This window comes from Triticum urartu, chromosome 2A (assembly GCF_056163025.1).
Source record: "Triticum urartu cultivar PI428250 chromosome 2A, HENAU_Tu73, whole genome shotgun sequence".
In the NCBI taxonomy this organism is placed as follows: Eukaryota; Viridiplantae; Streptophyta; class Magnoliopsida; order Poales; family Poaceae; genus Triticum; species Triticum urartu.
The window spans coordinates 619,208,341-619,235,157 of NC_141874.1; the positions used below are offsets into that span (position 1 = coordinate 619,208,341).

Below are 26,817 nucleotides of genomic sequence, written 5' to 3' on the forward strand. Positions count from 1 at the left end.
TTATACCTCAAATTTCTGGTGCATTTGCTTCACCATGTGAACTTCGACGTCACGGCTGTTGTGTACTTGGCTAAGATAGCCAGAGAAAACTTCCCCAATACTCATGTGAGTATAATCAGCAACATCAAACCTGACCTTGCGGTGTTTCAGGTGCTCCTCCTTGGCAGAACACTTGGCTAGCATAGTAGGTCTCCCCGGCTCAATATAGTCGGTCTTGGTAATCTCAACATCAGTGTCTTGGGGATCGTCTGTCTTGGCCGGGCTAGGAACTTCATGGTTTTTAGAGCCATCGGTGGCTTGCTCGGCAGGCGGGTCAGTGGTCGGCGTTGGCGTGTCATGAGCTGGTTCAGGTGGCGGTTCATGAGCAGAGGCCTCAGGCGCGACCGTCCCAAGTTCCGGCTCTTTAAAGATCGGCTCTTCGGCAGGCTTTTTCTTCTTCACCTTCTTGCTAGGCTTTGCTTTTCTGCTGCATAAAGTCAAAAGATCAGTACAAATATAAAGAATTGAAATGAATACAGGATAAGTCAATCATCATTACCCTGGAGCAGTCTTGAAAGCCGGCAAGTTGGACTGCATTGAGTCGCCGGAGGAAGGTGAAGTTTCCTGATAATTCGAGTCAGAGGAGTTGAGTGGTTGACGGCCCGCCAAAGGACAAAAGGGATGTAAATCGGAGGTGACCTCTTTCCGGCACTTCCTTTGGGTATTTGGTAAGCCGGAGGAGAGTTCCGCGTCTTTGCTAGTCCGGGTCTGCCTCCTGCTCTCATAAATTTGCCGCTTCAAAAGAAATTAAGGGTCTTGATAAGCTAAGGGATGTGAAAATCTTACTTTTCGGGTTACTCTTCGGATTTTTTGTCTTGGCAAAGGCTCTGAGTCGGAGGAAATAATAGTTACCTCTTCATCTACCCCATGACTTGTTCCCGTGTCATCCTGATCATAATCGGTATCAATAAGGTGATTAAAGAATGAGCCAAGAGAATCAAGGGCTACCTCAGACTCAGAAGAGTCCTCCAGTTGAAACTTCTCAGAAGTGCTAGAATTCTTTCCTCTTTTCTTCGCGGCTTCTTTCCTGGTGGCTCTCTTGGCCTTCCTGGCTCATTTTGTGGCCTCATGATCATATTTTGCCTTCCAAAATTTATCATCAGCCTGTGAAAATCTACTGCTATATTTTTGCGGCCTCATGATCAAATCTGTCTCTCACAAAGCATTGAAGCTCAATGTCCAGTTTAAAATCCGGCTCAAAGGAAATCTGTCTCCCATAAAACTCTGAAGCTTTCAATATTCGACTAAATGCCCGGTTCAAGAAGAATTCATTACTCACAAGTTTGAGTTCTCAGAAAAATTAAAGGGACCAAAGAGAGTTTGTTGCAAAGCACAACTCAAACATAGGTACCCTGCTTCAGTGACCATTGGGGGCTGATCGTATTCGAATCATAGCTTAACCCCTTTTGGGTCCGACTCTGATCGTATTCGAATCTGAGTCGTTTAAAAAGTCTCAAGGTCATTTGGGGGCTTCCTGTTCAAACATAGGTCGTATTCGAACCAAAGAGAACATAGCTATCGGTACCCTCTTGATCAACGCAATGCCAAACCCACTAGGGGGCTTCTTGATCGAATTCAAATCATAGCTTAACCCCTTTTGGGTCCGACTTTGATCGTATTCGAATCAGAGTCATTAAAAAAGTCTCAAGGTCATTTGGGGGCTTCCTGTTCAAACATAGGTCGTATTCGAACCAAAGAGAACATAGCTGTCGGTACCCTCTTGATCGGCGCAATGCCAAAACCACTAGGGGGCTTCCTAATCATATTCGAATCCTAGCTTAACCCCTATTGGTCCAGCTTACTAATCGTATTCGAATCAGAAGCCTCGCTTTTTCTCTCTGTTTGGCTTAAGTTTTTTTTTGAAAACAATCTTTTGGGTTTGTCTTGAGACTTTTTTGTTCAGATCTAAGGCATATATATGTGGTTTTTATTTAACCCGGCTTGGCTTTGGACGATAAGTCACCAGCATATGACAATCATCAAACATTTGGAAGTCTTGGCTTCTAAAGATTGGGTTATCACCCTTACTGCACAGGTATCATAAACTGGCAGTGCGATTCAATATCACAGGCATGGTATTGTTTATACACGATTATGGTTAAGCCGGCCCTGGCTATGGACTTTAAGTCGCCGGTCTATTTTGGATTGCGCCATTCGAATCATGCGCTTATCAATCATTGGATTATTGCCCTTATTGGATACGGCGATGTAAGCCGGCAGCATGAGCCAATTTCTACAGGTATGTTTTCTTGACTATATAAATATGCAAGGTTGGATAACCCGCCCTGGCTTTTGACGTTAAGTCGCCAATATGTTTAGGCTTGAACGGCCTTAATCCTAGTCTTTTCCATAATTGCATAAAGACTATTTTGTTTGGGTTGTTACCCGCCCTGGCTTTGACGTTATGTCGCCAGGGCATATGTTGTTTAAACTCTATGCGGGATTTGCAGAAATATGACTTATATAAATGATTAAGTTCAAGCTCATTATCAAAATTGATGCTTCAAAATGATTATCCATTCTGGATTTTCTCAAAGGTTATAAGCCGCCGGGTTATAAAAATTCCAGCTTACAATGGAAGCGTATTAAATCGCCATCGGCCAAGAGCTGCCGGGTATTTAAACTCCGTATTTACTTGTCAACAGATAAGGTATTCAAAGTCGTTTTGGCGCAATGGCTATTATTTTATCAATGGATATAATTTATTCTACAATGGAAGGAATAGTCCCGAGTCGCTGCAGGCTTATGACCCGGCACATAGGGGCTACATTATTCAAGTTGAGATTACATCAAATATGCAAGTCTCATGTCCTTGCAAGCATACACCATGACACTTGGTGGCTAATGCAAAGTCATTTTTATTGGCCTTATTGAAGACCCGACTCATCACATCATAATGAGTCGGCCCTTGCGGGCTACCAATTGCTCCTGTCAAAAATTCAAGGTACACAAGCCTTAATCCATTATATTGAAAGGTCCACTACTCAGTTGGTAGAGTACAAAGCTCTTAACCTTGTGGACGTGGGTTCAAGCCCCATGGTGGACATTACATCATATGAGGTTATTATCAATGAATTATATACAAAGTCCCAACTCAGTATTATCTTACTAAGTCGGCCCTTGGGGGCTATACTGGTTGAAGTTTTTATGAGCATAAGGCAATTACAAGTCCTAGGTTGCTGCAAGCATGACAACCCGACACTTGGGGGCTACATATGTGGCATATTCAGTTTTGACTAGTGACTGAGATGAACAACTTGGATTTCTTCAAGGTTGCAGCTTTTATATTGAAGCAAGTCTTAAGCTATTACTACGCTACCTTATTAAGACTTGGGGGCTACAGGTGATATGCATATAAGGGAGGAATAACTTCAAATTCTCAGTTTTGAGCAAATCAAGTATTATATTAACGGAGAAATCTGCAAAGTTTATGACCCGGCATCATCATAAGATTAACCCGACATCAGCAACAATTACATGACCCGGCATCATTTGTTTATAACCCGGCAATTTTAGCAATCATAAATTGGCAAGATCTACATCTTTAAGCCGGCTGAATATCAGTTGAATATTTCAAGACCCATATTTTTGTCAAGTCAGAGCATTGAAGGCTGACTCAAATGGATTACTTCTTATAATATCTCTCTACAAGAAACCAATGTCAGGAAATTGATTATGAAGCTGGCCTATTGACCCGGACTTTTCAGAAAGAAGTGCTCGAATTTTTTTCATTGGTAATATTTGAACACATATGCTAAACGAGATTTTCTATGAGATCATGAATACGCATCCAGGAGGAAATGACAAGGACTTAAGTATGATCAGGTGCCGGTTCAGGAAAATATTTAACCCGGAGCACAACCTATCAAGTTTGTTCTTGTGTTTATTTTATAGGATCAGTTTAACATGGATAAATCCAAATTAAACCGGGGGCTAATGTCGGGGATATACCCCGCGGTATGACCCGGCTGGAAATATGACCCGGCTAGGACTTGGCTTTTCATTGGTAACCCGCCAAAGGATTGGCGACTATGAGTCCGGCGGCTCACTGGTCTGACGACTCACGAGCCTGGCACTAACTAATGGCCCCGATGGTGGGTCAGATAGAGGACTAGGCCCAAGGCCCAGAAGGCTGGCTCATGTTATGGTGGGCCGGCTTAAGAGGAAAGCGTAAGGAATATTCCCTTGCATAGGAAGCAAGACTAGGAATCCACTGTAATAGAGTAATCCTAATCCTACTAGGACTAGTCATGTAACCCGCCCCTTCAACTTACATTAGGAAGGGCAGGGCACCCCAAGAGGGACAAGCAAGAAAATAATCGCTAAGGCTAGACACAACTAGAGGAGAGCCGGTTATGTGGTGTCTCCCTCCTGAGCATAATTAGACGTAGCCACAAACAGCGTGTAGGGCAATTACGGGATGATTTTTCCCGGGGCCCGAAGCTGTCTAAATCCTTGTCTTGTGTTTTGCGTCTCTCGTCCCGATCAACCCCTCTCAAGCTATCACATAGATATGTTGGCCTCACGACTAAGTCCTCACACTAGGACATCTGCCATGACAAATCCACGACAGCATTGGAAAGTAGCAAGTAAATGATGGGTTGCTAGAGTGACAGAAGCTTAAACCCTAGTTTATGTGTTGCTTCGTAATGGGCTTATTTGGATCCACATGTTTCATGCTATGGTTCGATTTATCTTAATTCTTCTTTCGTAGTTGCGGATGCTTGCGAGAGGGGTTAATCATAATGGGAGGCTTGTCCAAGTAAGGACAACACCCAAGCACCGGTCCACCCACATATCAAATTATCAAAGTAACGAACGTGAATAATGTGAGGATGATGAAAACTAACTTGACAGTAATTCCCATGTGTCATTGGGAGCGCTTTGCTTTATATAAGAGTTCATCTAGGATTATCCTTTGCTATAAAAAAGGATTGGGACACCTTGCTGCACCTTTGTTACACTTGTTACTTGTTACCTCACTACAAAAAAAAGACACATCCGTGACATTTTGGGCCGAACGAATTTTTTTTCTATCATACATATGACACTTCTATGACGATAATTGCGACAAAACCCGGTATCATCGTAGATGTGGTGGTCTCCTACTTCTATGAAAAAAATCATGACAGGAAATGGGCTTTTCGTCCTGGGCGGGCCGGATACGCAGCTACATGACATTCTTTGGGCCATCCATGACGGAGAAAACCGTGGTAGAAGCGAGGGGGAGGAAAATTTTGGGGAGTTCCCGGTTACGGTGGGAGGTCGGGGGCCGAGCGATGCGTGTTTCTCTCGTACACGTACGCGCATGTGTGCGAGGCGTTGGTTCTAACTGAACCCGAGCGAGGCGTTGGGCTCTAACTGAACCCGAGCGATTGCACTGCAGGCTACGCGTTACTGAACCCGAGCGATCGATCGATGGCTGTTAACTAAACCCGATCGAGCGATTCCTTCGCTACTGCTGCTAACTGAAGCCGATCGATGCTGCCTCTGGGATGAAAAGTGAGTGTTGCGGGGGGGGGGGGGGGTGGATGAACAGTGAACGGTGGCGTTGCCTTTGGATGAACAGTGAGCGGTGGCGTTGCCTTTGGATGAACAGGACCCCGTGGTGTGGTGGAGGGCTGGATGAACAGTAGACGGTGGAGGGGTGGTTGAACAGTAGCCGGTCGAGTAGCAAGTGTGGGTGAGTAGAGGGATGGCTAGGCCAGCGATGGGTGTACGGTGGGGCAGTGAGGCCTGCGCGGCAGCACAGCCGACTGCGGGGAGGAGGGAGCAGGCAGTCCCACCGGCGCATGTTTGAGCGTCTGGAGCAGGAAGAGCAGAGATTGAAGAAGCACGGCGGCCGTTCGATGGACATCCAACAGTCACTGCTTGTGCGTCAACCTTTTTTTAGGAAAGCCTCAAATCTGTTGAAAACATCATACAACCCATCTGCCATTATTTCTAATAATTTACAGCCCATTTGCTAATTCTTAAGGTTTTTTGGAGCCCATATTCTTTTTGTTAGCATTACAGCCCATATTGTGGCCATGGTTAAAAAATTATACGAAATTTTGCATATTTCGGTGCGGTCCGAACTGTTTTTAATCCTGAAATTTTGACTCACGTTCAAACTGATTTTAAAAATAAATGTATATCAATATAAAATCCAACAAATTCTCCACGCATAAAAATTAATGTAATTTAAAATCTCAAAATGAAAAAAGATATTTGAAACTAATTGCCGGTTTGATGTGTTTTAAAAATGTACATCCCATTTCTGATTACTGATAGGACATTTTCTCGGCCAGCTGAATGAAACTCTCCTCGTCTTGAAAGATTTGCAGCCCAACAGTCCTGACAAAGTGACTTACTTGGCAAATCACAAAAAAACTGGGTTGTGGCTGTGGACCCAGCTGTCAGCCTCTCCACGTACAGTACTCTTCCGATGGAAGTCCGTCGTTGACCACATTGACCACGCCACGCCGAGAGCACCAAGGCGGTGGACAACGGCGAGGCCTAGGAAGGGGCCGACGCGGAGCCAGGGAAGACGCGGCAGTGGATGCCCACGTGGAGAGGAGTACGAGGGTTCACTGGTTCGGCTGCGGCATGAGGCTACCGTCGCCGCAGAATAATAGGGGGTGTGGGTGAGTAGAGGGATACCCTGGGCCAGCGGTGGGAGTAGTAGGGGGGCGGTGAGGCCTCCGCGGCATCACAGCCTGCCACGAGAGGCAGGAGCACGCGGCACGACCGGCGCTGCTTTGGGCGGCTGGAGCAAGAAGACCAGATGTTGAAGAAGCACTATGGCCGTTGGATGGACATCGTACGGTCACTGGAGCTAGAATCGTTCATATTGACTAAGTTGAAAAAGCCCTCCATCCTCGTCAACTTAGTAGGCCCACAAGTCAGCCACCCACTATGGCGGTTCCGGCAGCGCTGGGGGAAGAAGATGAGAGATTAAAGAAGAATGCCAGCCGTTGGATGTAAATCCAACGCCTTCGTAGGCTTCGACCTACTGGCCCACATGTCAGCCAGTCCATTTGGTGGGCTGGGTGAAACAATGATGTAGCATCTATGCAGCCCGTTTAAATCCCATTTGCATTTTTCTCAAAATCTACGGACTTGCTGGGCTAGGTGAAAATATCATGTTGGGCTAGGCGCAGAAATGTTATAAAAACATAAACACATGATTGGACGTCAGTAAAATCTTTGCAAGCTTATGTACGCAATCACTAGGAGCTAACTTGCCAAGTTATGTATAAACAATTATTATTATTATTTTGTAAGAACTTTCAACTTACGAAATAAAATATCATTTTAATTTGATGAGTTAATAGTACGTGGGGTATTATTATTTTTTAGGCTAGACGTGGGACATTTGAGTTGGTTCTAGGGGAAAGTGCTGGGAGAAAACTCAGTTTACATCGAAAAAGAAAGTGGGAGAAAATTCAGAGACCTGGTGGGTCCACCTGAGGAGGGGAATATGTTGGGAGGAAGGAGATTCAAAGCACGACAGCCGAGTGAACTAGTTTTTTTACGGACAAGTGAACTAGTTTACATACATAAGAAAATAGCCACTAAAAAAGCAATCAGGTTAATGGGTTCTTAAAATAAATATTTCGGACAAAACAGATAATTATGACACAAAGGCTAATGCATGAAACACTCAGATGATAAAGGTGCTTATAAACAGATAAAGTACAACATCTAGACCTTCCTCGCATGCTTGATCATGACGCTGCGGCTGTCCGTGTACTCGTCGGTTACGGGAAGCAGACACACCCTCATGTCCAAGATCTGCCTATACATGTCGTAGCATGCGTATGCGTCCTTGGCCGTGTAGGTTATGTAGGCTAGATTCAGAGGTACCTCCCACGTGTCCAGGTCGTCTTCTTTCATGTTGACGTATCAGGGGTCGATGATGGTCTCAGCGAGGTCAACCACAGAGTCCTTCTCCTGCCCGTTGCTGATGATCTTGTATTGCTTCCGGATGTCGACAAGCTTGTTGCACCAGATGGCCGAATCATCGCATTCCTCCTTCTCTCCACCGTAGCGAAGGTGCAGTCAGCGCTGCCGATGAAACGGGTGAATGCTCCAAAACCTGGTGCAGCCATAGGATTGAGGCGAGGCAGAGCTTCACTGAGTCCGTATCGTTGGTGTACATCACATTCAACTTGGTGCAGCCATAGGACTGAACGGGGAACTCAAAGGGGAACTCCTTGCTGAAGTCCATATCCAGCAGGCTCACCCCTCGGATCGCCATTGGAGTCTCTTCGAGTGAACGAGTGTGTAGGCGGCGGCAGCTCGTTTTTCAGCTCTTGGGGAACTGGATTCGACAGTAAGCTGAGTGTGTACAGGCGACAACAGTTACTACCCCTCCCTCGTCCGCTGCACGCCCGACAGAAGATGCACCCTTGGCCACACGTCGGTTCACGAGCCGGTCTATATTGGTACTGTAATAACAGGAGTTAGTGGTCACTTTACTTAAATTTAGTTAGCTTTAATAGAAATTTATACTTAAAACAAGCAATGGATTCGCTCGTTCTATCAGTTCCACATGATCAACATGCACAACAATTAGAATTATTATTCTCAGGACGCACACGATCAGTACATTTGTCGCACTTTCACAAAGATAATACTACCAAGTTTGAACTGTTTGTTATGGTTGTTGTCCTCTGCATCATCATGCCGTGTTTCCCAGCTTGCAAGATTCGGAACTAACAAATAAGATCCAAATAATAAGTACAACAAAGATGCCTACACATCTCATTGATTCCCAGCTTGCAAGATTCAGAACCAATAAATAAGATCCAAATAATAAGTACAACGAAGATGCCTACACATCTCATTGATTCCCAGCTTGCAAGATTCAGAACCAACAAATAAGATTCAAATAATAAGTACAACAAAGATGCCTACACATCTCACTGATTCCCAGCTTGCAAGATTCAGAACCAACCCATTAGAGCCTTTTGATAAAGTGAATATCGGGATTAAATCCATCTTGGCTAGCCATGTCATACAATCGAAGAACTTGGCGAATGCTCGCTTTAAAAGCGGCCTCCTTGAACTCAATCTCCAGCTCTACTTGGATGAGGAATGCCTGGAGTTCCATGATTCAATTCATGTGCCTTTTTTCTGCAGTTCACCTGAAATGAAGCAAAGATTGCATCATTCAGCTAGCAAGAAGTACTTGCTCTTGTGAGCTGGCATGTTCTTCTTTAGTAGTTGCACTAAAATTGAGGAACATTAAGGTTGGCTGTCCGGCTTATGTAAGGTGCAACTATAATTTTCTTATCCTTTTGTGCAGTTCCACTAAAATAAAGTGCCATTGTGGTGACAGTGACGGCTCCATCTTGCAAAGGCTAATAAAATGTTGCATGAGATTACCAACAGAACTTGACGGAGATTTTGGAAACTCCAATCACCATTTTGTGCAGTTCCACCAAAATTGAGAGATGTTGCCCACGTGACATTTTAGTTGAACTGCACAAGACACTCATTCCAAAAAAAGTGTTTTGTGCAGTTCACCAAAAGGTCACAATAGCAACAAGGTGAAATGGATATCCCTATCTGCACAAAAAGATAGAAAGTAAACAGTTGCTGGGCAGCAAACCTAATCCCGGAGACCTTGTACTATGTGAGGGCAGCAAATCTAATCCTGGAGACCATTTACTATGTGAGGGCAGCAAATCTAATCCTGGAGACCTTTTACTATGTGAGGGCAGCAAATCTAATCCTAGAGACCTTTTACTATGTGAGGGCAGCAAATCTAATCCTGAGACCTTTTACTATGTGAGCGCAGCAAATCTAATCCTGAGACCTTTTACTATGTGAGAGCGGCAAATCTAATCCCGAAGACCTTTTACTATGTGATGGCAGCAAATCTAATCCTGGACATACTCTGTTGACTTGTCCACTAGCCGCCACTTTCTATCCTTTTTTCAACCAATAATAGATCTGTTCCTTATCCAGTTTGTACTGCGTTTTCCCATTATTTCCCTTTTCAACCAAGAGACCGGTTGGGTATCCGATCTTTACTACTTTCACCATATTATTTCCTCTTTGAATCAAGTCCTAGATTCATGCTACAACTTTCCCCCCTTTCTTCGTTGTTTGAACAAAGCCCTAGATTCAAATGCATGAAGTAGCTTTTCCTCTAATAATACTAAACATTTAGGTGGCTTTGGAGAGCTGAAGGGAGTAGAAAAAGATGCACATGCAGACACGTGGGGAGTTGGGGCATTAGAGCAAGGCCGCTTTCGAAGAACTTATACCTGAGGGTCGCCGGGATGTCGCCAGCGGCAGGTCGGATCTGCGGACAATACGGCAGGGAGGAAGAAGGGTCAGAGGACCACCCGAGCCGACGCTGTGTCGGAGAGAATGGCACGGGCAGAGGATCGGGCCCCTCAGGTAGCTGTGGGTTTCCTCCCTCGGCGGTGATGACCGCGTGAACGATGCACCTTTTAGTCCTCTACACACACCGGCCAAAGGGATCCGACCGGATCTGTGACCAGCAGTGAGCAGAGAGAAAATGTCGCTATCGTTGTCTTGTTTATAACTGGAGAGGATGAGAGAATGAAGAGGGCAACCCTAGTAAAGCAAGCGCTCGGTCCCCTGCGTCCATATATAGTGGAGTGATTATCTTTTTTCTCTCCACGACAAGCGTTTCAATTTGTGTACGTGGCATTAAAGAAAAGAAACTCTCTATTTAAGGTGACTACTGTACGACTCCTACTTACTACTAGTAGTACTACAGTATTGTTCACTTGTGCTCCCCACCCCTCCATTCATTGAACAACCCCACAGGTAAATAAACATACAGTAAGTACTGTATTTATATAGAACGAACAAGCTCGAACTATTTTCGCGTAGTAAAAAGTTGAGGGCGGGGCTTTTCCCGGGCAGTACGCGCGTCATTTTTCAGGTAGGGCCAGAAGACAATTTTAATTTTTTTTAAAAAACTTCGAGACGACCACATAGCATGGAGTCGACCCCAATGATTTTAAGCTTACAGGCACGGTACACGCTATCCTAGACTACTCTACACATGAAACTGCCACACGAGCGTCCGAGCTGCGCTTGGCTCTTCGCCTCTTCGAGAAGTCGAACAATGATGGAATACTACTGCACTGGAGGAGTATTACAGTACGCTTCTGGCCATCTGACACCGATTAAACTGCTGCTTGTCCACCGCGTGCGGGCGGGAGAGCGTGTAGCGAAAGCTTCTCCTAGTCTTGCCATCCACCACGCTCATGGGCGAGGGAGGGACGCTCCTGCCTTTGCGTGTATGACAGGTGGGCCCGACAGGTGTGTGGCCAACCTGTCATACAGCCAAAGACAGGTGCAGTTAAGTCCGCGAGGAAGAGGATAATTGAACTTCTCGTTGATGTATGAGTTGACGCGACACATCAAAGCACTTCACTCGATATATTTCAATAATTTGCGTGTGTGACTCCCATATGCATAGGCCGGGGGTCATCATCCTCCTTTTCGAGAAAAAAACAGACGCATGTGTGAGAGGACGAGTGCGTGCGTGCACCTCTTCTCTTCCTGTATAACGTACTACTAAACTCAGAGTACAAGTTTTTGTGGGTGGCACGATGGTGTGTGCGAGAAGTCCTGAGAGATAGGTTTAATGTGTCTGAAATAAAGACTAGCCTAGAGCTCACCACGTGACTATTCCTGTCGAACGCCCCATTAACCGTAAGATATGTATACGACGGTGCCAGTTATTGCACGTACACAGCAGTACTCCCTCCTTTCTGGTTTATAGGACTTAATTCAAAAATCTCACCAACCAAGATGGTGAGTGGTGGAATATTTTTTGTAGTTTGCAAAAGCACCTAATTAATGCTCTTGTTTTTCTCAAAAAATTATGTTTATCAATGCATTAATTGCAATGCATGCATGCATAAAGTACATGCATTGGTCAATTTTCTCTTAATACTTGCATGCAATGATTTGATGCACCTTGGAATCTGAACATGTGTTGGGGAACAACCAAATTGATCCTTATAAAATGGAAAAACTAAAATTTTGAGATAAGCCCTATAAAACCGGAAAGGAGGGAGTAGAAAAAGAAGTACTCCATCCGGGAATAGTGCCGCACTTCGAAACTAGAACCGTCAATAAATTTTGAGCTTGTGTCTCATCACATTCCAAATTACTCCATGCTATATTGAATTGCAAACCTGTTCACATCGATCAGAACCTAAACGGTTTCCCACTTAGGAGCATATTAGTACTCGGTTATAAATACTAGTATGCCAAGATGACTACACATTCCTCCTCAACTCCTCATCCACAAAAACAAACAAGTCATTCCGCATCCTTCCCTTGCGTCTGCCAAGGCCAGCATGAGTTCTGGGTCGAGAGATTGCCACCAGGGAGAGGCGAGCATCGAAGCAGAAGCACGAGAGATGTCTCACCTCGCTGCGAGAGCAGCCGACATGTCCCGCCATGCAAAAGTAGCAGCACAGAGGTCCCGCCGCGCTGCTGAAGCAGCACGGAGGTCCCGCCGCGCCATCGATGCAGCAGACTAGTCTGGCCACGCCGCGGAAGCAGCAGAGATGTCCCGTCGCGCCACGAATGCAGCAGAGATGTCCCGCTGCGCCGCTGCGGCCTGGGAAAATTTCTCGCGGGCAGGCGACGACTGTTACAGGCGCATGCATTCGATCGTCCATAGCCAAATGGATCAGATCTCCGGCTCGGCGAGGTTGTAGGACGACATGCTAGCCTCGTTTGAACAGGCTACCGGCGTCATACGACAACTAAGGGAGGGCAATGAGAGGCTCCGGGCCGAGCACGACCTGCTGAGGGAGAAGATCGTTCGAAGTGCAGACCAGTAGGAGGAGACCAGTGCCTTATTGAAGAGGACCGACGTCATCATCAAGAAACTTATGGACGAGAATGACATGCTCCGCAACGAGCGCCAAAGGCTGGTGGAGGAATCCGTGGATGTTCTCAAGCAGCGTCTTGAGGACACAAAAGAGCTCATCGCCACTCGCCGCGGAGATTAGTTTCCTGGTTTCTTTTGATGTAATAATCGGTTTAGGATGTGGATTGTGTCATCGGTTGTGAAATGTTGGGTTCTAGCGTGGATGTTTGGCCTTTGTTGGCCTCTTGGGATGTTGCGATTTCAATCTGGTAGCTTTTAGTCCTTCGTGTTACGCTGGAGTTGTGCTGAACTTCTTGTGAATTGTGGTGGTTTTCAGTAATGAAAATCGGAAGTGGCAAGCCCTTCTTTGATCAAAAAAATTAACCGTCCTTATATATTCATCAGTCTTGCTATAAGTCGCAGTATATGGTATATAGGTCGGATCTTACATCAAGATCTGTGCTTTCAGATTTTCTTTTTTCTCTCTTAAATCTCAGTCGAGTGAGACATAGCCACGCCATTAAACAGAGGCTCTGGCGCCATTAATGGAGACCTTGGGAGAGAGGTGGACGGCAGATGGAGGTCAAAGGGATCTCCTCCCGATAACCACGCGCAGGGGTCTGATCGCACGCCTCTCGTACTCAAATAGCTACCCTGCACGACGCCTCCTAGCTAATAAAAAAAGGGGACGCGTGGCGGCACGTAAATGGTACTAGTAAGTAGAACGCCCACAGTTTCAATAATACCTGTGTTTCTGATTGTAATGTGACAACACTTGTTCCAAAATGACTTTTTGATTGTTAATGTGTGCGCCTTCACAAATCGGACTGCAAATTTACCATAGCATGTTGGTGCCATGTCATGGCACCAAGCCAAGTTTCATTATTTTCATGCGTGTTTTGGATTTATAGGAATTAAAAAACTATGTTTCTCAATGTTTCCAACCCAGCCACGATGCCCAGAATTTTGAATTTCATTCCCATTTCTTGCATGGAACCTAGAAATTTACCCGAGGACACACATGTGATTTTTCAACCAACTTTGGTGCACTGGAACATGTGCTTGTATTTCAAATTTGAATTATGCACACAAATGTGACACGTTCCCTCCCAGAACCACAAGCCTTCTTGAGAGAAGCTCCGATTTGCAAGAAGCTTATACCAAAATTTGTTCCTATTTGGTCAATTGTTTTTACCACGGCATGGTACTACCATGACATGACACCATGCCAAGTTTCATGATTTTAAAACCAAGTTTCTCAATGTTCTCGACCGAGCCACGATGCCCAGATGTTTGAATTTTATTCTCATTTTTTGCATGGGACCAACTCCCTCCTTCGATCTATATAGGGCCTAATGTGTTTTTCAAGACAGCCTTTGACTATTGACAAGATTAATAGCACATGAGATGTATACTATGAAAATTATATTATTGGAAGCTCCTTTGACATACAAAATTGAAGGTATGCTTTGTGTAAGTTGCATGTCATATATTATTGCTCTAACGTTTGGTCAAAGTTAGCCTCGAAAAATGCATTAGGACCTATATAGATGGAAGGAGGGAGTAGAAATTCACCCGAGGACACAAATGTGATTTTTCAACCAACTTTGGTGCACGGGAGCATGTGCTTGTAGTTCAAATTTTAATTATGCACATTAAATGAGCAAAAACTCAATTACTGTGTAAATAAGGCCAAAGGAAGCCGGAATAATTCCAAAATTTAACAGGGCACTCATGTAGTTCTATGTTGCCTTTGTAAATAAACTCAAGGGGGACAACATATATCGTTTCGCACTCAGAGGTGGCACGTTCCCTCTCAGAACCACGAGCCTTCTTGAGAGAAGCTTCGGTTTGCAAAAGCTTATACCAAAATATGTTCCTATTCGGCCAATTTTTTTACCACAACATGGTAGTACCATGACATGACATCCATGCCAAGTTTCATGATTTTCAGACGTGTTTTCGATTTACAAGAATTTTAAAACCAAGTTTCTCAATGTTCTCGGCCGAGCCACGATGCCCAGATGTTTAAATTTTATTCTCATTTCTTGCATGGGACCTAGAAATTCACCCGAGGACACAAATGTGATTTTTCAACCAACTTTGGTGCATGAGAGCATGTGCTTGTAGTTCAAATTTGACTTATGCACATTAAATGACCAGAAACTCAATTAATGTATAAAAAACAACAAACGAACCTGGAATAATTCCAAAATTTAACAGGGCACTAATGTAGTTCTATGTTGCCTTTGTTAAGAAACTCAAGGGGGGGGCAGCGTATATCGTTTCACACTCAAAGGTGATACGTTCCCTCTTAGAACCACGAGCTTCCAAATCGGCCCAATTTTTTACCACAACATGTTAGTGCCATGACATGACACCATGCCAAGTTTCATGATTTCCAGGCAAGTTTTGGATTTACATGAATTTAAAATCAAAGTTTCTCGATGTTCTCGGCCGAGTCATGATGCCCAGATGTTTGAATTTCATTCTCATTTCTTCCATGGGACCTAGAAATTCAACCAAGGACACACATGTGATTTTTCAACCCACTTTGGTGCACCGGAGCATGTGCATGCAATTCATATTCAGATTGTGCACATTAAAAGTCCATAAACTCAATTAATGTATAAAAAGGCCAAATGAACCCGAAATAATTCCAAAATTTAACAGGGCACTCATATAGTTCTATGTTGCATCTGTAAATAAAATTAGGGAGAGGCAGCGTATATCGTTTCGCACACAAAGGTGACACGTTCCCTCTCGGAACCATGAGGCTTGTTGAGAGAATCTCCGGTTTTGCAAGAGGCTTATACTAAAACTTGTCCCAATTCATCCAAAAATTATTCGTATGAAAACAAGATTTAGATTATCCCAAACATCTCGCTACCTAGACCAATAATGTACTATGATTTGAATTCAACATAAAATGGATACAAATATTTGAATTGGAGAGTGTATGCTACATGCAGTTCATAGTGAAATATGATTACTGCTATATGTATGTTTTTTGTTATCAAAATAATATTTAAATTATTGTACAACTTGACAACAATTGTATTCAAATAAGGAAAATTGATTCAAATTTAGTCCATATGGTAGACGACAATATATATGTTCACATGGTGGAGTAAAATGTTCATATATGATGGAAGATCAAAATGTACGACTACATCAATTATAAACCGCAAGGTCACCTAACGATATATTCGAATTCAACATAACATGGATTCAAAAATTGAAATTCGAGATCATGGCATTTGTAATCATATAAAAAGGGACATTACTCTTTCTTTTGTGGGAATTGATTTGTTTTTTGTTGTTGTTGAGGGAAGTGTGAATCGATTTGGTACTGTGCAGGGTAATCTTGTTCTCCTGATTTTTTTACATTTTTCTTGTAGTTTTTTCAATGGCATCTATAGCAATATAGTAAAAGGGGACATGACTCTCGTGTGTCTTGTATGAATTGTTTTTTGACACGTTAAGTTTTTTTCTGCCGAACAAGGAATCCGCACCTTGTTATCCCGAAATTTTCAAGCTCGAGTATCTTTTGTCTCACCTGCTTTGAAACTCCCGCTTCTTCAACCCACGCCGCGCCTTGTTATCCCCAAATTTGGACGCGCCCGAGAACTCCCTCCTCATCCGAAATCGCTCCCGCAGCCCAGACACGCGAAATCCCCCTTCTACCCCTCAGCCGGAAATGAAGCTCCACGTCGCGGTGTCAAAACCGGTGGGGGTACGCTGGTAACTTACCCTACATTTCGGACAAGTGCGTCCCTAAGCTTGGCTCCCCCTCCCCCTTCGCCCCCCATTCGTACACCGAGGCCGCCAAAACCCGTGAAACCCCATGCTCCTCCATAGGCCTCCCGACCGCCGCCCAGCCGGAGACTCTTCCCCGACTACGTCGTCCACCGCAACAGCTCGCCGTCCCTCATCCACCACATTGGATGAGGATCCGTTGTCGATCTTGTCGTCCCGCCAGATCAGCCGCCCCGTCCTCCACCTCCAAGGAGCCGCCCCGACGTTCGCCTCGTCTATCGCACCACCTCAATCCCCACAGCGCCGTCTTGACCTGCCCCACCGGAACCGCAACACCCTCACCAATTCCTCCGATGAAGCAGAGGCCAACTCGGCGCCACCAAGGAGGTTCTGCACTCACCGCTGCATTTTATCTTTTATTCGATCTCACGGGGCTGCCGGTGCTCGATACCGAGCAGACATGGCGTGTCTCCATCGACGGCGCCATCACCGGCCACATCATCCACGGCGTCTCTCCCCCATGTCGTTGCTTCCTCGGCGGCAACTTCCACAACGACACTAGCTTCCGCTGCTCCGGCTCTCGCTCGCGCTGCGGCTTTGTTCTTGTTGTCGTTCGTGCTGCTGCTCTGCTCTTGCTCTCGCTGGTGCTGCTGCTGATGCACGACCTCTATCAGCTACAGGAGTTGTTGCTTTAGCACTCGCTCGCGGTGCTACTGCACGACTTGCTCTCTGCTAGTGCGTTCCTGCTCGAGCGTATGCTGATTTAGATCACTACTTCTCTGCTACTAGTGCTCGAATGCCCTAAACATCTATTGCACTGCTCTGTTACTAGTTCAATCAGTTTCGACAGTAAAATTCAGTTTCGACTATGAAGTTCATTTTCTTCAGTTAAGTTCAGAGTGAACAGTACTTACATCATCTATCAGAGCGGCCGTGGCGCGGCTGATGCGTTTTACATCTAGCACTTTTTGGTGATGTATTTTACATCATCTATTGCAGATGATATTAGGGTCCCACTTCAGATTAACGTTGTCTGTCTTGTCATGCTTCAGCCTCGTCACCGTACACCTTAGCGGAGCTGCTCCAACGACGGAACCGTCCATCACAGCGGAGCAGTACCCTCGGCACCATTTCCAGAGGCCTCGGATCTTCTTCCCCGCCTCCGACAGTCACACCAGCATCATCACCATCCTCCACGTCCAACCCAATGATGCTGAGGTCCACAAGGCTATGCCAAAGAGGCTATACACTCGTCGCATCACTTTGTTTCTCCATTCCTCTGTTCTTCCAATTCATGTGAGCCAAACACCCAGGTTGACTGAAATCCTATGTTTCCAAATGCTCTGTTTTGCACGTGCATTCCGGTCTTATTCCTGTGTTTTTCCTATCCCTGCGTTTATAGAATCCTCCAATTCTAAGAAGACCTTATAGATTTACTTCATTTTTAGATAGGCGTCAAAGAAAACTCTGTGTGTTATGTCCTGCTCCTGCCGTGTCGTCATCCACCCCACCTGAGGTGCACCATCGATAGAAGCGTTCACTGCAGCAGAGATCCCCCTACAGACTTCCTTTCGCCGCCTCAGATCATCTTCCCCGTTGCCGGCAGCCACGCCAACTGCATTACCATCATCGACTAAGCAGATGAACCTGAGGACTACACAGTTTCGGAAGAGAGGTCGTAGACTTTCGTGTTTGCTTACGTTATACATCGGTTATTATTACCCGCTACTTTATCGTTCAATCTTGAGTTTTGAATTGCCCATGGGTCTCATATCGAGCCAACAACGAATAGTATATATCTACTATCTGGTTCATCTGGGGTCTTCTATGTAGTTCATGTTGGGTGGGCAACAAACAATAGATGATCCATTGTCTATCTTTTTAAACTGAAGCTATAATCTACCTGCTATCATTAGTTTTGGATCCATCCACTCGTTTGCTACCATCAGTCTTGATTTTTGCATGCACCCCTTAGGCCTTACAAAATCTAACTATTTTTTTATTATGCATGTCAGATATTGTACACAATCGTACTGAACATGTAGAGAAAAAGAGAAGACCGTTGTGTGCAAATATAATGTCATGCAGACGCCGCTCCATGGTGGGCGAAGTGCCCCCCTCCTGCATTTCCAGATTGTATTCCAGAGGAAGATAATTGTTCAGATAGAGATTCAGAAGGAGCCGACCACGCATGTTTACCACCTGAGGTGTTTGCTCTAACCTGGCATGCTGATGTTGGTCATATCATGCATATGGCACCTTTCATTGCTTACATTATACATCTTATATGTCATCAGCTTAGTCTAGATTTGCTTTGTGTGAATGCCACCTGTTTGGTTTCTATATCATACTCCCACCATTCCCAAATATTTGTCTTTTTATAGATTTCAACAAGTGACTACATACGGAACAAAATGAGTGAATCTACACTCTAAAATATGTCTATATACATTTGTATGTGGTAGTCCATTTGAAATCTCTGAAAAGACAAATATTTAGGAACAGAGGGAGTATATGGGAATTATTCTATGCCATCTTCTTTAGCCAGGCATCATATACGTGAATCATGCAATGTCATCCTGTTTAGCCAGTCATCGTATATGTGAATTGCATCGCGCCATATTTTTTCCATAATGTATTCCATTTGTCAACAATGTTTATACATTCATCTACTCTTCCTGTGCATCAGCCATTTGAGTCAGTCATGGGAAAATCTGGAGTGAAAACAAGGTCTTCTGAGCAGTCAGTGCTACCTGTTGATGCAGATTTCTTGCTGGTTACAGATAGCTCCTCAGAGGAGGATTCGGAGAGAGATGACCAGTCGTATCCCCCCCAGAGGTGCATGCTCTAACTTGGCTGGGTTATATTGCTCATATCATGCATATGGTGTCTTGCATTGACATGCCATCTGCTTAGATTAGACATGCTTTGTGTGAATGCCTCCTATTTTCTTTCTATATCAGATATGTGAACTATGCAATGCCATGTTTTTCAGCCAGTTATCATATATGTGAATTATGCACCGCCATGGAGCCAGGAATCATATATGTGAATTATCTCATGCCATATTCTTTTCATTACGTATTCCATTTGTCGACAATCTGTGTATATTGAACTACTCTTCATGTGTATCAGCCATTTGAGCCGGTTATGGAAAAATCTGGAGTGAAAACAAGGTCTTCAGAGCAGGCAATGGTACCTGTTGAAGCATATATCTCGATGGTTACAGGGAGCTCCTCAGAGGAGGATTCAGAGACAGATGACCAGTCCTATATCCCACCTGAGGTGTATGCTCTAAGTTGCAATGTTTATATTTCTCATATGATGCATATGGTGTCTTGCATTGCTTAGTTTAGACATCATATGCACAATATTGAATTCTATCTGCTTAATTTAGAGATCATACATGCGAGCTGCTTAGTATATGAATCAATTATGCCAGCTTCTTAGTATATGAATCAATTATGTCAATCATATCATGCCATCCTGTATACTTAGACAACATGTATGTGAATTATTTCATCCCAACCTATTTTAGAAAGACATCATATAGTTTTGTCATGTCATTCTGTTTAGGTACTCATCATATGTTGAATTATGCCATTATATCCTGTTAAGTTATCCATCATATATCTAAAACTGTGTCATGCTATCCTGTTTAGTTAGGCATCATATATGTGAAATTGTGTCATGCTGTCCTGTTTGGTTAGACAACATATATGTGAATTACCACATCTGTCTATCATACAATGTCTGTACGTTCAATTTCTTTTCTTGTTTATCAGCCATTTGAATTGGAGGGGATGATGGCAGTATCTAAGGGAGCAAAAACCCGTTCTTCACAAAAGACAGTGCTACTCGTCGATGCAGATAGAACCATGGTTGTACTGGCCCACAAACTAGCCCCACCACACATAATCGAGACTCTTCCAGATTGCACACTTACACCGTTGGGCAGAGAACCAGCTACAACCCATCTAACCGCAACCCTAGCGGATAGTAACCCACTTATAGTTGAAAAAGCACCATGTCCACCACAGAGTACCCCCACACGAGCAGTTTGTGAAGCTATTGCAGTGCCCAAAGCACGAAGACCACCACAACTAACCCAAACTCCACGTTTAAAGCAGAAGGGCAACTGTTCTCAGATCAGAATCCGTAGCTATGGTCCATACTCCTTTGTTGTTGCATCACTGTATTTACTCATACCAACTACTTTTGAATTTGAAGGATCCAACTGAAACTCCAATGGCGCAACAGGTATGTTTTAAACCTATTTCTTTAACTGGATTGCTGTTCTAACTTCTTGCTCTATGTTGATTTCAGTTTAAGTTGTATAAACAGTTATATTCTCATGTGATGCACATTACAAGTGCTACCAATGTTGTGTAGTTTCTCACACTTATATTCTGTCTATGCTGTTGTGTCTTAAAAATATATGAGTTGAACTGTGTCTCTATCTTGATTAGGGAACATAAACTAGAATGATATGGATAATACAATGACCATAGTACATAGATATATGTTTGTTTCATGCTATTATCCTGTCCACCTTACTACTGAACCGGTTTACCAAAATGAGTTTCGTATACTACAAGCTAAACCTGTGATGTGTCTGCTTGTTTCTCTTGTAGTATGCAAACAGAATATTGGAGAAGAGCACCCCACTATGCAATGGTAGAGAAAGTAATGCAGATAAGGTTCAAGATAGTGAGACAACCCTATTGGTCTCCAAGAAAGGTGATAAAAACGATCTTGTAGACAGTGAGAAAACCCCACAGTCCTGCGTTGATGTAGTGTTCGAGTTACTGGCCAGTACCGCTGGCACAAGCTCTTCGAACTCGCTGCCTGAACCACTTCAACTTCTTCAGTCTCAGCTACAAGATGAAAGGCATCAGTCAGCTGTGCTGCGGCAAGAAGCCGAAGGACTGAGGAATTCCCTGCAGAATTCAGGTGCATACTTTCTTGTGCAACAGCAAGCGCTGGAGGATTTAAGCGCCAAACAAGAGAAAGTTAATAAGCTTGCTAAGCATCTTGCCAGCATTATGGGTTCCCAGGATATTGTTTCTTGAACTCTTCTGAAGTGGTTTCGGTTCTGGACTTGTTTTTCTGCGGTGTTTATATGCTTCTTTGTTCCCTACATTTGCACTGGAGGCGAACTTTGATGCCCAGTGGATGTAATATGTGTAATAGCCGTGATAGCCTAGCATAAGTTGCTTCCTTATTTATTTCCTTGTTGTCTTGTTTATTTGTTTGCTTGTAGTCAATGCAGTTCTTTTTCTGCGGTTTGCTAGTGGCTGCAATAACCTATTTTTTAAAACTAGGCCACAATAACCATGGGCTAATATTTACTGTAGTGACACTGGGCCTCCTACGGGCCGTAGAAACAGTGGGCCTTCTACAGGCCATAGAAATAGTAGGCCTTCTACGGGCCGTAGAAACAATGGGCCTTCTACGGGTCGTATCATCAATGGGCCTTATACGGTCCGTATGATCGATTGGCCAAACATGGGCCAATAACAGGCCGCATTATGGCCGTAAACGGGCTAGAGTTGGAATCGTCCGTTCATGGGCCGACCATAACGGGGCATCATTAATAGGGCGTATTTGATGACGCTATGAAAATGGCCCAACGTATTAACGGACCACAAATGGGCCGACTGTAACCACGGGCTGAATTTGGCCCACAAGCAGAAAATGATAGTAACGGGCCGTAAGTAAACGAATGCTGGAAATGAGCCCAAGAAGAAATGGGCTCTGAGAAGGCCGAAAGATAACATGGGCTGGAAACGGCCGAACGGAATAATGGGCCGTTAATGGGTATAAAGTGATACACTGTTCATTACGGGCCAGTTTCACCATGGGCTGGTAATGGGTGTAAAGTGATACACTGTTCATTACGGGCCAGTTTCACCACGGGCCGTTAATAGGCTAAGAGTTACATAGGGACTCATGTGGGCCGAAAGACGTCATGGGCCATACATGGGCTAGAAGTGAAAACGGGCTGGAATCATATTGGATGGCCCAGATGACGCTACTGGGCCTAATTCGGATAGGGCGTAACCGGCCTTGGGTAAGCGGGCTGTAACTGGGCTATATGCGAACAGGCCGTTAACAGGCTTTCCATGGGCCGACCCGCCACCTTTTAACCAAGTCAAACAGGCCGGCCTTTTCACAGGAATGGGCCTCTGTTGGGCCGTGCCACCTGTCGACGTATCATAGGCGCCTTCTGTCCAATGAGTGGATGACATCTATCCCAACGATGAGCCGACACGTGTTTCCTCCAGCCAATGATGATTTTACACGTGGAAAATCCCCATAGGTCGAGGCTGTTAACGGGTTATCAGATCCAAAACCCGACCTGATAGCTTAACAACGTTCCGTTACGGTGGATGCCACGTGTCGGTCACCCTTGACGAAAGCACTTCTGTGACGCGCGATTTATCGTCATGGAAGTGCACACTTCCGTGATGATAATTTTGGTAATGTCATGGAACACTTCTACGACAGCACAGGTATGACTATCTTGATTCTGTCACAAAATCGTCATGGATGTACATGCATGACAAAAAACGCGACCTACTGTGACAAACACGTATCATCACGGAAGTGTATTTTTTTTGTAGTGCCTGTTACGAATTATCTTATCACAAAACTATCTGTTACCGATAATTTTAGTGCGTGCAGAAAATACCTTGCTGAAAATCACTTGTCATTTCCTTTTGGTCCTCGTTGGGTTTGACACTCTTACTTATCAAACGGACTACGATAGATACCCTATACTTGTGGGTCATCACAACGCGATTAGAAAAGAGTAATGCCTCAAACAAGGTATTTATGAGGATAGAACTCAGGGCGGCTACCGTCGATGATGCTAGCCTGCAAGCTCTTAGGTGACTACTCGATGCCGACCATTGTTGGTTTCCTTCATGGCTATTGTAAAATGGTTCTTCATATATCACATGCTCTTTATTGGGATGTTTATTGGGTTGCAAGAAACATATACTAATGGCTACAGACAAATGAGTAAATAAGACACTACTGCAGGATCCTGCTAACGCGACACTACGATCAGAGACCCTTTGACGAAATTGTGTGCGATGCATGAATCGCAAATGGGGATGTAAAAAACCTTTAAAAAAGATGCAAAATGTTTGCGATGGCAGACACATCAAACACGGTTCAGATTTTAGTTACGTGTGTGATGCAGGGCATACGGTTGATCCAGAAGAACTGTTTGCGATGAGGCAGAACAACAGAAACGGGCAACCATATCAATGTGTGTGTGATATACAGTGATACGTCCATTTTGCATCATGCTTCTATATCAATATTTATTGCATTATGGGCTGTTATTACACATTATGTCACAATATGTATGCCTATTCTCTCTTATTTTACAAGGCTTACATAAAGAGGGAGAATGCCAGCAGCTGGGATTCTGGGCTGGAAAAGGAGAAAATATTAGAAACCTATTCTGCACAACTCCAAAAGTCCTGAAACTTCACGGAAGATGTTTTCCATATATATAAAAAATACGGAGAGCAAGAACTGCACCAGGGGGGCCACACCCTGCCCACGAGGGTGGGGGCGCGCCCTACCCCCCTGGACGCACCCCCCTACCTTGTGGGCCCCCTGGTGGCCCTCCGGTGGCCATCTTCTGCTATATGGAGTCTTTCGATGGGAAAAAATCATATGGCATCTTCTCGAACAAAACTCCGCCGCCAAGAGGCGGAACCTTGGCGGAACCAATCTAGGGCTCTGGTGGAGCTGTTCTGCCGGGGAACTTCCCTCCCAGAGGGAGAAATCATCGCCATCATCATCTCCAACGCTCCTCTCATCGGGAGAGGACAATCTCCATCAACATCTTCATCAGCACCATCTCCTCTCAAAACCCTAGTTCATCTCTTGTATCCAATTCTTTCTCCAAGTCCGGGATTGGTGCTAGTAGGTTGCTAATAGTGTTAATTACTCCTTGTAGTTGATGCTAGTTGGTTCAATTGGTGGAAGATTATATGTTCAGATCCTATATGCATATTAATACCCCTCTAATTATGAACATGTTTATGCTTTGTGAGTAGTTACTTTTGTTCCTGAGGACATGGGAGAAGTCTTGCTATTAGTAGTCATGTGAATTTGGTATTCGTTTGATATTTTGATGAGATGTATGTTGTCTCTCCTCTAGTGGTGCTATGTGAACGTCGACTACATGACACTTCACCATTATTTGGGCCTAGAGGAAGGCATTGGGAAGTAATAAGTAGACGATGGGTTGCTAGAGTGACAGAAGCTTAAACCCTAGTTTATGCGTTGCTTCGTAAGGGGCTGATTTGGATCCATATGTTTCGTGCTATGGTTAGGTTTACCTTAATACTTTTGTTGTAGTTGCGGATTCTTGCAATAGAGGTTAATCATAAGTGGGATGCTTTTCCAAGTAAGGGCAGCACCCAAGCACCGGTCCACCCACATACCAAATTATCAAAGTACCGAACGCGAATCATATGAACGTGATGAAAACTAGCTTGACGTTATTCCCATGTGTCCTCGGGAGCGCTTTACACCATATAACAGTTTGTCCAGGCTTGTCCTTTGCTACAAAAGGATTGGGCCACCTTGCTGCACTTTATTTACTTTTTTTACTTGTTGCTCGTTACAAATTATCCTATCACAAAACTATCTGTTACCACTTATTTCAATACTTGCAGAGAATACCTTGCTGGAAACTGCTTATCACTTCCTTATGCTCCTCGTTGGGTTCGACACTCTTACTTATCGAAAGGACTACGATAGATCCCCTATACTTGTGGGTCATCATACGGCATACAGTTCGCTCCGATGAACTGTGTGCTATTAGGGAATGCAACAGAAATGGTTAGCCAGATCAAGGTGTGTATGATATACGACATACGGTTCACTCGGACGAACTGTTTTTGATAAGGGAAGAGAACAGAAATGGTTCAACTTAACAAGATGTGTGTGATATGCGGCGTTTGTGACAGCCCGATTTTTGCCCTCTCTTATTTGCTTGATTTTCATTTGGCTTCAGTTTGAAATTTGGAGTTTTTGAATCTTTTCATATGGACTTAAACACTTGGGTACCCTTGGCTTTCACCCAAGTGCATTATTCCTCTCTCTAATCATCATTCCCCTTCTGATCCACCTCAAAATAATCTTGGGAATATTTTTCTTAAATGAAAAATATTCATTTTTCCTCTCTAAAACCCTAGCTAGTTCAATGAGCTCAAAAGCAACCCTAATTTTCCTTGCCCACAAAAATCTGAGAAAATTCAAAAATATTCTTTAAACCCTAGGGAACCTTCCTGAGAAAAAATATATCATCACTTTTTGGAATATTTTTGCTACAGAAAATATTTTCTGTTCTGGACAGAAATGATGGTTTCTACAGCAACTACCATTTTACTTGCTCCATTGTGCCTGAATTTTCTTGTGCATCATCACCTTAGTAGATGATGGCTAGCCTCCAAAGCACAGCCCCCAACTCCCAGCCATTTGACCTCAGTAACATCTCAAAGTTACTGATCAGAAACTTACCTGGCTTGTAAAATCTTCTCTACTGCATCTGGAGCCAAACCAAAGCGTGGTAATTGTCAAAACTACCACAAACAACAAGCCAGACATGATCTTTGGACATTGGTCGGCCTGAGGGAAGAGTTCATGTGGTGACCACACGTGTCCACGATGCCAGCATGCTTGTCGACGTGCTCTGAGTGCCACCGAGCACTCTGTTCGCGGGTGCTCGCTTCCCCCGTCTGCCCGAGCGTGCCAAATTTCGCCACCATCCTCATCTCAATGCCATTAACTCCCCCATGGCGCTCGCCGACGCCGGAGCTCGCTGCAGCGAGCGCGGGCATGGTCCGGCCAATGCCACAGTGCGCTCTGCACTGTGCTCGTCGCCTTCCTCTTGATCTTGTGCTCGTCCTCGTTCGCCCACAGTCCCTGCGTGAGCTGCGTCACCATCTCCCCCTCTCACTGAAGCCGCTCGTCGCCGGGCGCAGCGTCTAGGTGTCACCGACGGAGCCCCGATCCACCCCCGATGCTCGCCTATAAAAGGAGCCACCCCCAGCCTCCTTGAGCACCATCCTTCACTCCCACACACTCCACAAACGTGTAGATAGCCGTAGCCCGGCCGGGCAGGC

The 26,817-nt window shown here is 44.6% G+C and overlaps 1 protein-coding gene across 1 annotated transcript; it reads right to left on the reverse strand.

Annotated features, from left to right (window-relative positions):
* On the reverse strand, window positions 1–26,532 carry LOC147986246 (uncharacterized). The gene is made up of 5 exons (XM_087541934.1): window positions 26,351–26,532; window positions 26,213–26,240; window positions 892–927; window positions 539–774; window positions 1–466 (listed from the first exon to the last, which is right to left on the reverse strand). The coding sequence occupies exons 1-5, from the start codon at window positions 26,530–26,532 to the stop codon at window positions 1–3; spliced, it is 948 nt and encodes a 315-aa protein (XP_087398060.1).
* Between the last annotated feature and the right edge of the window lie 285 nt (window positions 26,533–26,817).